General features: G+C 42.7%; 1 protein-coding gene across 1 annotated transcript in view; it reads right to left on the reverse strand.

The window, feature by feature from the left end:
- Positions 1-18581, reverse strand: part of SLIT1 (slit guidance ligand 1) — a 193643-nt gene that overhangs the window by 12586 nt on the left and 162476 nt on the right. Inside the window, exons 20-28 of the mRNA XM_060768243.2 lie at positions 17052-17218; positions 14092-14224; positions 12950-13018; positions 8453-8524; positions 6763-6834; positions 6205-6276; positions 4782-4945; positions 3288-3412; positions 2008-2105 (exon numbers count right to left, since the gene is read on the reverse strand). Of these exons, the coding sequence (XP_060624226.2) occupies positions 2008-2105; positions 3288-3412; positions 4782-4945; positions 6205-6276; positions 6763-6834; positions 8453-8524; positions 12950-13018; positions 14092-14224; positions 17052-17218 (972 nt within the window). The remainder of the gene's footprint in view (positions 1-2007; positions 2106-3287; positions 3413-4781; positions 4946-6204; positions 6277-6762; positions 6835-8452; positions 8525-12949; positions 13019-14091; positions 14225-17051; positions 17219-18581) is intronic.

Below are 18581 nucleotides of genomic sequence, written 5' to 3' on the forward strand. Positions count from 1 at the left end.
AGTAAGATAGTGAGGCTGTTTGGAATTTTGTTGGGAAGTTTTAAGCAGTAAGAAAAAAACTGAACTGGTTTTCTTTTACCTTCCCAGACTGGGGGAGAAACCAGTGTTGCAGTGTTGAAATTGCTGGAAGAGTTTCCTTTGCTTACTTAGGGCCCTTCCACATAGCCCTGTATCCCAGAATATCAAGGCAGAAAATCCCAAATATCTGCTTTGAACAAGGTTATCTGAATCCACACTGCCATATATTCCAGTTCAAAGCAGAAAATGTGGGATTTTATTCAGCTGTGTGGAAGGGAACGTGTAAAGAGAAAAACTCTGTCCACAATTAGTGGTGTGTTGAGCAAAACCATCAAATTTATGGCTTCTTCAGTTCTCTTGGAACATAATCTACTAATCTCTAATGATTCCATATGGAACTGGCTCCTCCTATTTACATGAGTCTCAGTTTACATAATGAATCCAGCAACACAGCCCTCATGGAAATTGTGACACATCTGATTTGATTTGAAGTAGGATGCAATTTTTCTTTTGATTGATTGAGCATAGTTGGACCTAGCTGGAAGCCACTGGGTGAAAAGGAGTTGAGAAAATTCTTGTCTGACAAAAGAACTCTACAGTAGATGGGCTTGGTTGAGGGAGGCTTCAACAGTGGCACTAGGATATGTGGAGAAATGAAAAGACGAGCAAGAAAACACCACTTTATAAAAGAAGACCGAAGAATTTAATGAGAAAGTCTGCTGTTGTTCATATATTTTTCCATGGTGATTCCATGTATTATTTTTCAATCTATTTTAAGCATGGTTGCTGTGAATTTTCTGGGCTGTATGGCCATATTCCAGAAGCATTTTCTCCTGTAAGCCTTCGACAACATATTTTATGCATGTTTTATCATTCTAAACTGTGCTGGAATGAAGGGCACAATTATATGTCCATATATTTATATTATAAAATAAATCTATATCAGTAATTACATTTGAATGCCCAAGCTGGATGAATATGTGAGCTCTGTCTACAATTATGCACACATCATATCAGGAGTGATATATATGTGCTTGCAGATGTATATGAAGAGCCTGTTTATACTTCTCTACCATGTCAATATACCCACGCAGATGTAAACAGATATGATATGGGGTGGGTAGTTTGGAAGTCATAAATGAATACACAGTGTATTTCAGATGCACTCCTACTGTCTGCAGCCTGTTCAACTCAGAAGAAGAAACAGAGGTAGAAGAACTGGCGGTCCTCCTCCTTCACGCGCCGCATATTGAATTACTCTGTGGGCTGAAAGCCCTGCTAGCCTTTCCTAGACAGACGGAGATCATGTCCCTGCCTACTACTTTTCCCAAAGGCAGAATCTATAGTGTGGCATGTGCTGGGAAGCAGCTTTGTCAACCCCCAAGGGACATTATGTGCTAGCTTTGAAGATGCTGGGTTGTTATGGTGACGGGATGAGAGGCCATTTAGCATCCTGGCAATTTGGGTACACAGACAGGGCTGGGGCCCCATTCTCTCACTATAGTCTGTGGTTTATTTTCAGCTGCTAATTATGATCTGTTTCCCAGAAAGCCGCCTACGCTGTACTCTGAAGAGTGGAGTGGGGAGGAGCCCTGGGAATAGTGGGGCAACCATAAATCAGAGCCCCTAAAGACTGGAACAACTGCCAATTCAGAGAGGTGCACATGTTTCCAGAATCTGCCCTCTTGGGCGTTGGCTATGGCCTTTAGGGTCAGATCAGGTACTAAAGGTGGATTTTGCTCAGGAGGTAGTGGAGACCAAGGGTGCATTTTTGGATATAATAAACGGCCTCCTACCTAATTTTAAGTAATAATCGGGGGGGGGGGGGGGCTGGTATCTGGTTAGAGATATTGGAAGCTGGTAGCCTTGTGGTGAGGCATAGCAACTGGCTCTTGGCAAGCAAAGCATCTCAGAGCTATCCCAGGTATGAAGACCTGGACAGACACTACTCAGCAAAGCCACCTGATGTGTCCCTGAACTGCCACTCACATAAAGCCAACTCCAGCTCCATCGTGGGAATGGCACGTCCCACCATTCTCACAGGGCCTGCTGGAGCAACTGTCAACAGAGACTTCACAGTTTCTTCCCTGAAAGAAATGAAAAAGAGGAAGCAGTCACTCCTCAAAAAAGCAACCCATAATAAAACAGGGTAAGACAGAGATGACTGAAATAAGCCTCAAAAGCTGTTTTTGCAGCCTGAAGCTCTTCCAGTGATTTTTTTCAAAAAAGAAATCAAATAGTCACCACCCTCCAAATAGTGACAATTTTAGGCCTAATAAGTTGAAACAGTATATTTATTTATTCCATTTGTATTCTGCTTTGCTTCCAATATGTGCCCTGAGACAGCTATGTCTCTTGCCCCTTGATTCAACTAGTAACAGGTTGGGCTTGATGTCAATCAAAGTGCTCCTACCTGTATCTGAGTTCTTGACATAGCCTTCTTTTTGGGCCATGTATCCTAATAATAATAATAATAATAATAATAATAATAATAATAAATTATATTATTATTAATATAATAATAGTAATAATAATAATAATAACAATATACATCACACAGTCCTAAACACTTGGGAAGTGTTTGACTTGTGATTTTGTGATACAAAATCCAGCATAGATATCTCATTTGCTGTGTAATACTGTGTTTTTGTGTCAGAATAATAATGATAATAATAATAATAATAATAATAATAATAATAATAATAACAACACTTTATTTGTACTCCGCTACCATCTCCCCAAGGGACTCGGTGCGGCTTACATGAGGCCGAGCCCAAACACAACAATACAAGCAATAATAACAACAATACACAAAAAAAGCATAGACAATAAAATACACAACATTATGAATAATAATAATAGAAGAGTACATGGTCCAAAAAAGAAGGCTATGTAAAGAACTCAGATACAGTGAGGAGCATTTTTCATTTTGACAGCCAGCACTGACAAAATTACCATCTGTCAGCTGCAAAAGGACTCGGACCTGCACTCATTATTCGCAGATACATCACATAGTCCCAGACACTTGGGAAGTATCCAATGTGATCATAGGGATCTTGTTTGCTGTGTACTAATCTTGTTATGTATCAAATAATAATAATAATAATAATAATAATAATAATAATAATAATAAAAAATACAACAACCCAGATAAAACATACTAATATTAAAGAGTATAAAATATAGCCTTCAAAAGAGAGATGAAGTCCTTCTCTTTTGTTAGTGAACCTGCTAAGACCCTTCCTCTCCAGATACATCAAGCTTCTCACCTTGTACTTGCTGGGGCAGGCACAGTGGTAGGAATCCAGAGGATCTTGCTGGCAGGTGCCCTTGTTTTGACAGGGACTGGAAAGGCAGGGGTTGCACTTGGCCTGGATGGCTACTGAGGGAGGGGCTGTGTACAAATGGAGGAGAGCCATCATATAAACAAGGATGAAGAACCAAAGCCACATAATTACTCTCCATCAACCACCAGGAGTGGATTTTACAGCTTCCTGGTTAGATTATGGGAGAAAGAGGCACTCAATATCACCTTCAGCCCAATAGTAGACACAGGCATTCCCTGAGTTACAGACGAGACAGATTCTGTAAGTTTGTTCTTAAGTTGAACTTGTATGTGAGTCACAACAGGTACATTTTTAAGTGAAACTCCAGTCATATATCTATATATATATGTGTGTGTGTGTGTGTGTGTGTTTTTGATAACATAAGCGAGGGTTAACACCCCTGAAACATTTCTTTTCCTGTCTATGCCTCTGTTCAGAAGATATCATCTCACTTTCTGTCCCGTTGAGAACTGGATTTTGAAAACATTGGGTTGTTGTGGAGACAAGGATTAGCGATAAAGCTTCAGTAGAAACACCTTTTCCCCCCATGGTAACTCTTACAGGAGTGAGTTTCCTTTCCTAGGGGTAAATTTCCTCTCACTTCCTGTTGTTTCACCCCCGTTCTTAACTATGAGTCATATTTAAGTTGGATGTCTTGAACTTGGGGACAGCCTGTAGACATTTGTCTTCTCGATCTCTCTCCAAATCTTTTTGGGACCTTAACATAAAGAGCTGAATGTAAAATCAGTGGCACATCTGCAGATATAGGTAAAATGTATATTTTACCTATATTTTACCTTTGACATTAAGTCTAGTCATGTGCGACTCTGGGGATGGTGCTCATCTCCATTTCTAAGCTGAAGACCTGGCGTTGTTCATAGACACCGCCAAGGGTGCATGAAGCATCATTACCTACCTGCAGAGATGGTACCTACTGATCTGCTCACATTTGAATGTTTTTGAACTGCTAGGTTGGCGGAAGCCGGGGCTAACAGCGAGAGCTCACCTTGCTCCCTGGATTTGAACCACCGACCTTTCGGTCAGCAAGTTCAGCAGCTCAGCGGTTTAACCTGCTGCACCACTGGGAGATTCTCTGCAGATGTGAGTAGGACATAAAGGTTCCACAAGCCATGCTGAAGCCCCACTTGCTAGCATCAGGCCGAACACTGCATACACATAACATGTACACCAATGCATTTATGCTCCCTCTCGTTTCATGTGTGCTGCATTCCAACCACTCCATTCCTATAATACTTGTGTTCATTAAATCTCTTTTCCTGACCAAGCTCTCAAAAAGATCTAGGTTGGGTTCCACATGGCTGCTTAAGAGATTGGTGTACAGGGTAGCATGAGATCTAAAAGATTGTGGTTTGGGTAATAGATGCTCTGCAAAATGGGTGCTTGCTTATGCCACACTTGCCCCATGACTCCACTTACCTTGGCACTCAAACTTTTTGGCCGGAGTGGTGAGCAGCAGTTTACCTTCCATGTCAGTAGGGCCAGCACAACGGGCAATGCCAGGCTCTTTGTAGCCAGTTTTGACCCAACCTGAGAGCCAGCGCATGTGACAATCACAGTACAGGGGGTTGGCACCAATGGCTCTGTGGAGGAGGAAGAATCACATTTTCTATACAACCATTGAAGGTCCAGGTGCCTCCTTCTTGACACTCAGGTTTCCTTCCAAAGGCCTTGAAACTGATTTCTAGATGTTCTGTTCTAGGTTCTGAATCTGCCCACACACGCAGTAGGGTTGTTTTATTCTAAGACCCCCCCCCCCCCTTCTCTCTGTTTTCTTTTCCCTCAAAGGGCTGATTCACACATCCAACCGTAGCATCTCATTATTCAATGCTAAAATGTATGCATTGCCTCAGCTGAATGCAATCTGCATCATTTCTCCTTTGAGGTTAGAGACACTGAGCACACCACGTGTATAATGTTTGGTTGCCTGTTCCCTTTAAACATTTTAAAATGTATGCAAACCATTTAAAATGTATGCAAACTGAAATTGACCTCACTTGGAATACACCCAACTAGGGGGGGAAATCAACTGTCTGGCAGCCAAATGCCAGAATCAATGGCAAGAAAAACAGATTTTCCCCAAATTCACTTTTCCTTGCCTTGATTAGCCTTCTAACTGGGCCTGTTGCACAGCCATATACTTAGAGCTTTAGGGTGCTGGCCAAGGGCAATTTCTTCTGTAGTAGAGGAAATGAAGCCAAGCATAGTTACTCTCTTAACTGAGGTATTGTTTTCCACAGCCATCGAGAGCTAGAAGAACCTGAAGTTAGGAAATGTGCTATTTAGAGGGCAACTTCCAGTGAATGGGCTGTAGGAGTTGTGATCCCATGCTCTGTCTAAGCCAGTGGTTCTCAACCTGTGGGTGCCCAGGAGTTTTGGCCTACAACTCCCAGAAATCCCAGCCAGTTTAACAGCTGTCAGGATTTCTGGTAGTTGGAAGGCCAAAACATCCGGGGACCCAAAGGTTGAGAACCACTGGTCTAAGGGCTTTGCTTATCATCTGCTACCACTTCAGCCAAGGCTGCTTGCCTTCAAAATGGAAACAGACTCCTACCTACCATCATCCTCTGAACAGATGAATAAGCAACAGAAAATAAATTGATGCTCCATAGATTATACCCTCCATGTACAGACTTAATAGAGCAGTGGTTCTTAACCTATGGGTCCCCAGATGTTTTGGCTTTCAACTCCCAGAAATCCTGACAGCTGGTAAGCTGGCTGGGATTTCTGGGAGTTGTAGGCCAAAACACCTGGGGACCCACAGGTTCAGAACCACTGCAATAGAGCACTGGGAAGCCCCAAGGTGGGAGTAATGGGTTCTCATTCTGATGAAAGTACTCACAGGTGAGATAAAGAGGTGACATCAGCAAAGATTCCTTCCGGAAGCATAGAGACATCATTTCCATGGAGAGACCTGTAAGCAACAGGGGACATGGGTGGGTATATTGGTTCCTTCAGTTAGAACCTTTGCAAAATTTGTGTGAGAAAAAAAGCATAACCATGCCAAAATTTGCAGAGGGTCTTGGGGCCTGTAGACACCATTAAGAGCTTTGTTTCTTTGACAATATTGGACCAGATTATATAGAACAGGCATGGGCAAACTACTGGCTGTTAGGAATTGCGAGAGTTGAAGTCCAAAACACCAAAAGGGCCAAAGTTTGCCCATGCCTGATATAGAATACTATTCCTGAGGGATATGAGATAGTTTAGTTTTCCTTCGGCAACCTTTTGACTGGTTTCTAGCATCTTAAAGGGAGCAGCCCAACCATCAAGTTAAGAGCTTGAGCCCAAGAAAGTGAGAACATAATGGGAGAAATAATGGAAAGAGAAGAAGGAATATGGGGCAGCCATGCATTGGGGCATAATTGGGTTGCGGCACACAGAAATACAAGGTACCTACAGCAGCCGTAGCGAACGGAGACCCTCAAAGGCCAGTGGTGGGATACACTGCAGTGCATTGTAGCTGAGAATCCTGAGTGAGAGGAAGGGACAAATTAGATCATCACATATTCCTTACAAGCATCTCTCACACCTTGTCTATCATAGCTGTCTGCATCACTTCCTTTCAGTGCTTTTAATTTCAATATTCCCTACTGGGTAATGAGGCACAGTCTGCTTCAGAGTTTTGACTGGAATCCAGTCTTGTCACTGTTGACATCACATTCCATTTTGAGAATGAAGCATTATTGGCATGAGTGTAAAATCAGAATAAATAGAATACAAGGACTGCTAGCCAATTAAACATTTTACTACAAACTCTCCCCTATGACACTGTCTCACTTCTAATCAGTTAACGAAAGGTAACTACAGGCCAAGCATCCCTTAACCGGAATTCTAAAATCCAAAATATTCCAAATGGCTGGCTGAGATAGTGGCACCTTTGCTTTCAGAAGGTTCAGTGTACTCAAACTTTATTTTGCCTTCACCTTAACTATATAATTTGTATATGAAACATAAATGAACTTTGTGTTTAGACTTGGGTCCGTCTCCAAGATATCTCATTATGTATGAACATGCAAATAAAAGTAATCAAAAAACAAAAACCCAAAATCTAAAGCACTTCTGGTACCAGGAATTTCAGATTAGAGATGCTCAGTGGTGCAGCCCCTGCTTTAGTCCCCATTCAACAGGAAGCAGCCACCGTGATTGACGGGACTCTGTTTTCTTGTCATTTGGAGAGCAGCAGACTGTCATTTCTACCTCCTCTCTGATTACCGGGGAAGCAAGATCCCTGTCTCAATTTTTCCTCACAGTGGAAACCACTTGCATGAAAGAGGGAAGGGAACATCCATCATTGCTTCTCATTAAACAGCACAGACCACCATTGACTGCAATGGCCACTGCCTGATAAAGTGGGGAGTTGGGGACTTTCATAGCCCTGAAAATGGAAGCTACATAAGGATTATGAAGATGTAACAGCAACAAATGAATATCCAGATTATGAATTTGCAATTGCCCCAATGCATTCTGACCAATGTCTTAAATATTTTGCCTGTTATAAGAAATGAGTATTAGACAGGCATTAACTGAAATCCATTCAAAAACCTGCCCTTTAAGGCTCTCAATGGCAAGTGAGCAAGTTAATCATACTGAATAAGTAACTATTCAGCCCCAAGTTTACTTTTTATTTTTATAGTCCTTTCTGGTCCACCAGAACTCTGACTGAATCTGAACCCCAAAATTAGAAACATAGGAAACATGGGGAGTGGAGGGACAACCCAACTCCTCTGGTTATGTGGCATTTTTAGGATTTTAAAGCCAATACAAGGATGGGAACTATGCAAGAACGTAAATATCTATTGTGGCATAATGCCTTACGGACAAATACATGGATTTGTTTCTAGATTTTGGGAACCAACATCTCTCACCCCATCTGTGAGTAACCTCCTTGGCCAGAAGATAGTCCCAACTGAGCCACAACATTTCAGTGAAGAGCAGAAACCTTTTTTGCACAGACTCTATTTAAAAGCTAGACAGCATCTGCCATTTTAAAAAGCTTTTGCTCTCCTAAACTCCCACAATCAACGCCTCTTCCTACAAGTTGCCCTCCTTTCTGATACACCATTCAAATACAATTTAGACACACTCACAAGGTGGTGAGCTGGCTCATGTTGGTGAAAGATGAGTTGCTCAGAGAGCTGATCTTGTTGTTGCTGAGATCCCTGGAAGACACAAGTACCAGTATGACTTTAATATCATTCTGAATTGATTCTTCCTTCAGCATCATATTGCATTCATCTCACTTCCCATGCCAGACACACGTGGAATATTGGCTTCAGAGTTTGCACAACTATCAAAATGCATTGATACCCACAAATCTGCATGTGCAGACAACACTCTGGTGTCAACTAATTCCTACCTGTCTGAACGTATCTCCTCCTACAAACTATCTCGGAGTTTAAGATCATCTGGGGAGGCCCAGATCCCACCTTCTTTGCAAGCACAGTTGGTGGGGACGAGAGACGGGGCCTTCTCAGTGGTGGCCCCTCGGTTGTAGAACTCCCTCCCTAGTGATATCAGGGCAGCCCCCTCCCTCTTAGTGTTTAGAAAGAAAGTCAAAACCTGGCTCTGTTCAAACAGAACAGCGTAGGAATGTTTGTATGGAATATGTGCAATTTGACTATGGATTGGCCTTAAGACTACAACTCTGGATGACATGATTCATTGATATGCATTTTTATTATGCTTATTATGTTTTAATTTTTAACTTATGTTTTAACTGATGTGGTATGTTTTAAGGCACCATGGAGGTGTGATTGTAAGCCATCTTAAGTCCCCCTCCGGGTAGAGAAAGGTGAGATATAAATAAGATAAATAAATAAATAAATCCCTTCTTGGTCTGCTCATCTTTATTACATCTTTATTAATGACTTAGATGAAGGGCTAGAAGGCATGATCATCAAGTTTGCAGATGACACCAAATTGAGAGGGATAGTCAATACTCCAGAGGACAGGAGCAGGATTCAAAACGATCTTGACAGATTGGAGACATGGGCCAAAACTAACAAAATGAAGTTCAACAGTGACAAATGCAAGATACTCCACTTTGGCAGAAAAAATGAAATGCAAAGATACAGAATGGGGGACGATGCCTGGCTCAAGAGCAGTACGTGTGAAAAAGATCTTGGAGTCCTCATGGACAACAAGTTAAACATGAGCCAACAATGTGATGTGGCGGCAAAAAAAGCCAATAGGATTTTGGCCTGCATCAATAGGAGCATAGTGTCTAGATCTAGGGAAGTCATGCTACCCCTCTATTCTGCTTTGGTTAGACCACACCTGGAATATTGTGTCCAATTCTGGGCACCACAATTCAAGAGAGATATTGACAAGCTGGAATGTGTCCAGAGGAGGGCGACTAAAATGATCAAGGGTCTGGAGAACAAGCCCTATGAGGAGCGGCTTAGGGAACTGGGCATGTTTAGCCTGAAGAAGAGAAGGCTGAGAGGAGATATGATAGCCATGTATAAATATGTGAGAGGAAGCCACAGGGAGGGGGGGAGCAAGCTTGTTTTCTGCTTCCCTGGAGACGAGGACACAAAACAATGGCTTCAAACTACAAAAGAGGAGATTCCATCTGAACATGAGGAAGAACTTCCTGACTGTGAGAGCTGTTCAGCAGTGGAACTCTCTGCCCCGGAGTGTGGTGGAGGCTCCTTCTTTGGAAGCTTTTAAACAGAGGCTGGATGGCCATCTGTCAGGGGTGATTTGAATGCAATATTCCTGCTTCTTGGCAGGAAGTTGGACTGGATGGCCCATGAGGTCTCTTCCAACTCTTTGATTCTATGATTTTATGATTCATTCCTGCTGGAAAATTGTCTTGATGAACAGTGTCATGAAGGCAGAGGGGATCCTAACCGTCCATATGTTTTGAAGACATGGAAAGATCACATAAAAATCAGAGATTGTGCACAAAGCTTGGAAAGTGTATCTTTTAGGGCCACCTTTTGTAGAATCCCCCAACTGGGATTCTGGGAATTTAGCCCCCAAAATTAGATCCTCCTGACCTTTAGGAAAAAACTAAAAATGTGGCTATGTGACTAAACTTTTGATCAGTAACTTTGAGCAGTGAAATAAATTATTACGAATTAATATAATATAAAAGATGGACCGGCCCTGGATTATGATTGGATTGCGTGATTTTAATTGATGTTTTAATATTTGTTGTTTTGAACTGTTTCAATTTTAACTTTTTTATATGTATATGTATGGCATCAAATTGTTGCCTGTTGTAAGGGCACCCTGAGTCCCCTTTGGAGTGAGAAAAGTGGGGTACAAATATGGTAAATAAATACATAAAAATAAATAAACTTGTCCATACTCTGTTTTGTGACCATGGGGTGAATCACAGAATCTTTAGAGCAGGAGAGTCAAAACTGCATTTCACCATCTGGTATGTTAAATAAACTGTTAGGATCGCTATGGAGTTCCTCAAGCATAAGGTAAACTCACAGAAAAGGGGAAATATAAGTGAGATAAGGTCAGTGAAGAAAAAATGCTCTGCAGAATCATAGAATGGGAAGAGATCACAAGGACCATCCAGTCCAACCCCCTGCCATGCATAATGATGATGATGATGATGATTTTTTGTCGTTATTCCACTCTATCTCCCCAAGGGGACTCAGAGTGGATTACAACATACACAGATAGGCAAAGATTCAGTGCCTTTAATACAACGAAATAACAATGACACCCAAATACACAGAACAAAGGTAAAGGTTTCCCCTTTTATCTCTGGCTTCCGGAGCCAGTGCTCAACTCTGGCCATGGGGCAGTGCTCTTCTTCCATTTCCAAGCCAAAGAGCTTGTTGTCGGTAGACACCTTATGGTCATGTTTAGCCAGCATAGCTGCATGGGCGTATTTATTACCTTCTTGCCGAAGCAGCATCTATTGATCTACTCACATTTGCATGTTTTCAAACTACTAGGTTGGCAGGAGCTAGGGCTAACAGTGGGAGCTCACCCCAACCCATGGCTTCAAACAGCCAACCTTCCAGTCAGCAGTTCAGCAGCACAAGGGTTTAACCCACTGCACCAACCATGGCCCCTAATACACAGGAATACACAGTTAAAGAACTTCAGACAGATGGCCATACAGCCTCTGTTTAAAAATATTCAAAGAAGGGGACTTCACCACATTCCAAGGCAGCAAAGAGCTCTCTATTGCCAAAGAGCTCTTACTGTAAGGAAGCTTTCCCCCCCTAATGTTTAGGTGGATCACTGTAAACCAAGCCTGTTGTAATGCTTAGGAACGAGGCCATGTGATCTCAGCAGTAGCCACTTTAGGAACTCACAGGAAAGGGTTGCTTTTTCTTCCTGTGGAGCCCAAAGAGCAACTGAGCTAGAAGACACTTTGCGAAGGGATTCATTTTCTCACTGCCTTTGGCTGAATTAACCACATCCTATTCAGACTGACCCAACTTTCTCAATTGTGAGGGTGTGTCAGTTTCAGGCTTCTTTGGAAATCTGCTTCTAGAGCCTAGAAGGTTGCAATCTAAAAATATTTCCCAGTAATTAAGCTCTTTTCCTTAAGCCTCTTACCCTTCTCTGGGCTACACAGGGAGCACCTGCATACACTCTTATTTTTAACACAGTTCAGAAGGGCTCCCATGCTCTTTACACAGCTCAGAGGAGATAAAAAGATTGTGCCATCTTGCATGCTAGCTCTCTGGACCATCTTAAAGGCTCATCTGATTCAATAAAGTAAATCACATTTTCATGAAAGGTGTTTTTTTTTTTTTTTTGGCATGTTATTGGCTAGAACCAAGTCAGAGACCTGGCATTTGGTTGTATTGTGCAGACTGGCCTACTGTTCATGGTATTCAGATTTCTCACCAAGGTTGCTGCTGCAGGGGCAGTGGATCCACTCTAGATTTTAGTACCATTCTACCCACAATTGCGATGAGTTAAGCAGGAGTTAAGGAGCCCCCAGTGTCGCAGTGGGTTAAAGTGCTGAGCTGCCGAACTTGTTAACCAAAAGGTCACAGGTTTGAATCCGGGAAGCAGCATGAGCTCCCGCTGTTAGCCCCAGCTTCTGCCAACCTAGCAGTTCAAAAACATGCAAATATGGGTAGGTCAATAGGGGTACCACTCCAGTGGGAAGTCATGCTGGCCACATGACCTTGGAGGTATCTATGGACCTGGCTCTTCAGCTTAGAAATGGAGATGAGCACTAACCTCCAGAGTTGGACACGCCTGGACTTAAAGGTAAAAGGTAAAGGGGAAAACCATTACCTTTTAAAGCAGGAGTTCTGCCAGTATTAACCATGGACCAGTACCAATAGATATTCTGTTTATCTCAAGACAACAGGAGGAGTTGCAATAACATCTAGATAGATCCACTAACCCTGCAGTAGCAATCTATGATCCATCCAATTATGAAGCTTGGATGTCTAGGAAGATGGGGTGGGCATATGGTTAGAAGTTTAGAGAAGACTAGTCAGAGACAGGAAATTCCACAAAATGTGAGAAAGTTGCTGAAAACAACAGTCATGATGCTCCATTTCTTTCCGTTTCTTGTATCTCTAAGAAAAGTCATGATAAGTTCATTTGCAGACATCATTCCCATTTGCTTCTCAGATACTTACACCAGCTGAAGATAACGGAAAGTGGAGAGCTGTCCAGGAACCAAGGTGAATTGGTTGCCATCAAGGTAGCTGCAAAAGCATGGATGCATCAGAAATCACAGAAGCAACACAAAATAAAAATCGTAACAACAACAACAACAACAATCACAACACCTTTATTTTTATACCCCGCTGCCATCTCCCCAAAGGGACTCAGAGCGGCTTACATGGGGACTAAGCCCAGCATACAACAAAATTTACCAGATAAAATGCAATTAAAAACATAACAACATATACTATAACATAAACAATCTAATTAAAACAATTAAGAATAGCAAAATATAAAAAAACAATGGCAATGGTAACTTAGAGGAGTAGTGGTCAATGGCAATGGTACCCCCCTCCCCCCCGAAAAAGGATCCAAAATGTAAGAACTGTAACTACAGAAAAGCAGAGTTTTCCTGCTGTTATGTTAGTTGGGCCAGCAAGTGAAGAATCATTTAAATGAGTTGTACAGGCAAACTTGTGAGGTGGGGGGGGGGGGGGGGGTAGTAGTATCTATGAACATATATTGTCCTGCACAAGATTCAAAAACTGACAGTGCTTGTCTCTTGCTGCCTTGCCCCATTCCTGTGTCCCAGTTTAGGTCATGATTGATGTAATGCTATGCAACAAGAAAATGGCAAAATCCCTTTCACTTGCCCTAGACATATTTTCTAAAGATTTTTTTTCATGTCAGGAACAACTTGAGAAACCGCAAGTCACTTCTGGTGTGAGAGAATTGGTCATCTGCAAGGATGTTGTCCGGGGAAAATACCCAGATGTTTAATGTTTACCATCCTTGTGGGAGGTTTCTCTCATGTGTTTGCATGGGGAGATGAAGCTGAGAGAGGGAGCTCAACCCACTCTCTCTGAATTCAAACAGCTGACCTATCGGTCAGCAGTCCTGCTGGCACAAGTGTTTAATCCATCAGAATACAATAGCAATTTGGATTTGGAACCTACCTACCCATAGATGGTGGTAAGACACATAACAATGGCACTCTTGCAAAGCACTGGGTGTCTTCCGAAGTACTATGAGGGTTGAAGCTGTGTGTATGTCCCATGGCAGCTCCCTCTATGCCCCTTCCCCAGTGTATAAGGGCCCTGCCAGCATTACTCACAGTTCAGTGACGTTCTTGGGTATCCCTTTGGGGAGGGCTTTCAGGTGCTTGTTGCTGCAGCGGACAACAGTGTCTAAGCAAGTGCACTCCTGCGGGCATTGAGGGCGTGGGAAGCAGCTGGTCTCCTCCTGGCCTGCCAAGGGTCAAACCAAAGGGTTGGGAGTAGAAAGAGAAAGCGAAATATGAATCTTGATTATCCCCAGTCTCTCCAGGAAAACTTAGATCTTGGCCTACCCATATATCACTATAGAAAGTGCCTTACATCTTCAAAAGGGTCAGAGGCATTGGGAGTACTTAAGAATTGTGAATATTAATCATTTGGTGAGATGAATTCACTGCAAATAAAAAATATAGCTCTTAATTAGAAAGGGTGTGAAAGGTCTCTCTGACATCTGTGTCCTCCTTATCGATTTACATGAGGATCTTCTGTAGAAGCACTTTGAAAAAGCCAAGCAGCTGTTAATTTATTGTTCTGAACAGTTCCCATGCTCTCCATCTTCCACATATCATACTATATTGAACGGCATTATTTAAATCAGATTCAACGACTTAACACGACTTATCAAATTGTAAAGTGACACTAAATATATCCTATGCCTGAGACATTATATTTAGTTTAGTGGTTAAAGGATTGATGAAATCGTCTTGCTTTTAACCAATTAAAGGGTTGGCGGGGGGGGGGGGGGGACACACCTTGAAATGAGTGGGAACCTCTAAGAGCTGCCCATTATGTAAGGAGGTTTGGGGCATTTGGATCTTTGACATTTTTAGCAGGAAGCTGGTATGCAGTGCTAGACAGGTGGCTAAGGTTCTTGCTGGCACCCTAGAAATGTCCATTCTGATCCAAGAAACAGTGAAGGGTGTGTGGGTTGGTAAATGTAAATAAACAGAAGCATCACCACAGTTTTTGAACCAAGATATACCCTGCAGTATAATAAAGTATAACAAGTAACAGTATCTTTACTTCAGTTCAAAAAGTTAAACAGGGCAACAATATATACAGCAGTCTCTTTGAATTCACACAGAGAACAGAGGGAATAAACAGTCCTTTTTAAATAGTCTTTAAAATGTGCTTCATGCCTTACAAATGATCAGGCTTCAGAGAGTTGACAGCCATTTCCTTCCTGGCTGTTTCCAGTCAGTACTCTCTTCACTCTCCAAAGTGAAAGTAGCAGTTAAAACCGTTTGTCTCAGCAGCAAACTAAAGACAGCAGCCAATCACAACTCTGGCCTCTGGCATGCTCAGCCAATCGGCTGCCAACACGTGTCTTTCCAGTCAACCCATTACATCATGGTGTCTCTTTTCAAATCCTCACAAAGGGGCTGTAGAGAGCTAAGCCATCACTACCCACCAATACCATATACATGCTGCAACCCTCACAACTGTTTAGAACAGGCCACAGAAGAATTATAACACATGTTTGGAAAATCTGGCTGGGAAGATCAGGGAATTTTACTCGAAAAATTAACTGCCTACACCATTATATCAACTCAGGCAGTGCTCTTTGGCCTTCACAATGCTTTAGTTATGTTTCTCTTTAAGCAGATCAACTGAACACTGTGAGCTAAGCTGTTTCCAAGTATGAACCCCTCTTGCATGTTTGAAAGCCTCCATGTGTATATCATTACACAAGGGTTGGGCACCTCTTTGTAAAGTCTTGGTGTCAATTTTCTTCTCATGCCCATCTGAGAACATGTCAAAATACCTTCTTTTTAATTCATATCACAGTCAAAATGGTGATATATCATTTCTAGTCACCACTGTAGCTAGGAGATGAATGAGGGGAAAAAGAATTCAGAAATTTTGGGTGGGTTCCCCCAATATTTTAATAGTCCTCAACCTGTGGGACCCCAGGTGTTTTGGCCTACAATTCCCAGAAATCCCAGCCAGTTTACCAGATGTTAGGATTTCTGCAAGTTGAAGGTCAACACATCTGGGGGCCCACAGGTGGAGAACCACTGCCATGTTTGAAGACTACATATAATTTTAGATCTGTTTTCACCTGAAAAGGGGGTGGGGAATTTGGCTGATTGGCTGGAGGCTTTAGGACAGTGGTTCTCAACCTGTGTGTCTCCAGATGTTTTGGCCTTGGAATTAAAGAAATCCTAAAATCTGGTAAACTGGCTGGGGTATTTAGGAGTTGTATGCCAAAACACCTGGGGACCCACAGGTTGAGAACCACTGCTTTAGGAGCTACAGAACATGTGGTCCATGGGCCAAACCCTTCTCACCCCTGCTTTATACCACTTGCACAAATGGGCAGTGCACGTGTTGAAAATTCACTCCCATACTCCCACTCCAATGCTAATGATTGAATGTGAGACTGACATCCTTTTTAGCAGTTTAACACTGTAAGTCTGACAATTCAGAGCCAGAACAGAAAGTCTATTGTCTTTCCACCACTGTAACAACCTACATTTCCCCTAGAACTTATGCTTTAAGCTGCACATCCCCCAGCATAGTGATTTCTGAGCTGCCAGAGTGTGTGTGTGTGTGCATGTTGAGGAATGTCAACCCCAGCCCACTTCCTAGTTCTGGATTTTGCTGAGATCTCCCTGCTCTCCAGCAACTCAGAAGTGGCCATTGAGGGGTTCTGAAACTTAAAAGTTAAGGCTTTGGGGAAGGGTGGGGGGAGATTTAATTATGCCACTGCAATTAGGTTTACCAATGTAAGATCTCAGTCTGGGTGCTTTGTGTGCCTCCAATCCGCTGCTGGTTTAAATTTACAGTAGAATAGTGGCAGATAGAGAAAGCTGATTCAGAGCTAAGCTAGAAGCTTTATGGCTAAAGAGGGATTTGAACCTGATTTAAACACAACATGCTCCCACACTATATTACTCTGGCCTGGTAGCACAGACTGGGACTTGTACAAGTCTGCAGAAGAGACAGAAGGAGTGGAACCACAAAACTGGTTTGCCTTTTTGCTCCCCCACCAAAACACCAAGCGCCTGTGAGTTACCTTCCTCACACCTGAAGTCGGGGAAGGCAACATCTTGCAGTGGGATTTGGCGCAAGAAATCAGGATTGTGGCAGCGTGGGTTCCCCGTCACAATCTTCCTCTTGCGAAGCCAGTCGCCCAGCCAGGCCAAGCGGCAATTGCAATTGAAAGGGTTTGCCAGCAGGTTCCTAGATAGGAGAGGAACAGTGTCAGAGGTGTTGGGCGATTTCAAGTTGTTTATGAAATATGGCAACTCTATCATGGGGCTTTCTTGGAAAGAAATTTTTCAAAGAAGGTTTGCTACTGCATTCATCAGTGGCTAGAGTAGTGGAGTCCTTGTGGACAACGTTAAACATGAGCCAACAATGTCATGCGGTAGCTAAAAAAGCCAATGGGATTTTGGTCTGCATAAATAGGAGTCTGATGTCTAGATCCAGGAGAGCCATGCTACACCTCTATTCTGCCTTTGTCAGACCACACCTAGAATACTGTGTACAATTCTGGACACTGCAATTGAAGGGAGATGTTGACAAGCTGGAATGTGTCCAGAGCAGGGTGACTAAAATGATCAAGGGTCTGGAAAACAAGCCTTATGAAGAGTGGCTTAAAGAGCTGGGCATGTTTAGCCTGCAGAAGAGAAGGCTAAGAGGAGACATGATGGCCATGTATAAATATGTGAGGGGAAGTCATAAGGAGGAGGGAGGGAGTGGTTTTCTGCTGCCCTGGAGATTAGGATGTGGAACAATGGCTTCAACTAAAGGAAAGGAGGTTCCACCTGAACATGAGGAAGAACTTCCTAACAGTGAGAGCAGTTCAGCAGTGGCACTCCCTGCCCTGGACTATGGTGGAGGCTCCTTCTTTGGAGGCTTATAAACAGAGGTTGGATGGCCATCTGTCGGGGGTGCTTCGAATACAATTTTCCTGCTTCTTGACAGGGAGTTGGACTGGATGGCCCATGAGGTCTCTTCCAATTCTATGAATTAGTGTGGCTTGCCCAAGTTCACCTAGTGGGTTGCTGATTTTAGCCATGGGACAAACTGGAAGTGAATGGCACCATAGGATCCATAATACCAGGCTTTCTAGGGAATTAGGGACTTTTTACAACCAAGTTGCTTGAAGTGAAGGTCTGTGGATTTGTGAGGGGTCTATGAGCCAATGGCTGTCAGTCCAAAGGAAGTGTCCATGAAACTGTGAGAACATGGTAATAATATAGTACCAATATCATTCAGGTCCCTGGTACACTGGGGGAAAATTCTCATCTCATCAGGTAGCATGAAAGGCACTGCTTTACAAAAATGCCCTCTGCTGTCCGTGAGTTCACATGGAGAAAGAAGCAGCCAACAATGAAATGCTATTTTAAATTTCTCACAATGCGTGCAAAGTAGCGTCATATTTGGCACTACACATTTTTTACAATAAGGAAACCACCTGAAGATTCTGTCAGTACTAACAGTTTGAGACCAGTTCACCATGTCAGGAATATCCAAGCAAATTACAGAAAACAGAGCAGGAGCTTTGAGTGAAAAGGCAAGTAAATTTCAAGAATACTGT

The sequence above is a fragment of the Anolis sagrei genome, chromosome 3 (assembly GCF_037176765.1).
Source record: "Anolis sagrei isolate rAnoSag1 chromosome 3, rAnoSag1.mat, whole genome shotgun sequence".
NCBI lineage: Eukaryota > Metazoa > Chordata > Lepidosauria > Squamata > Dactyloidae > Anolis > Anolis sagrei.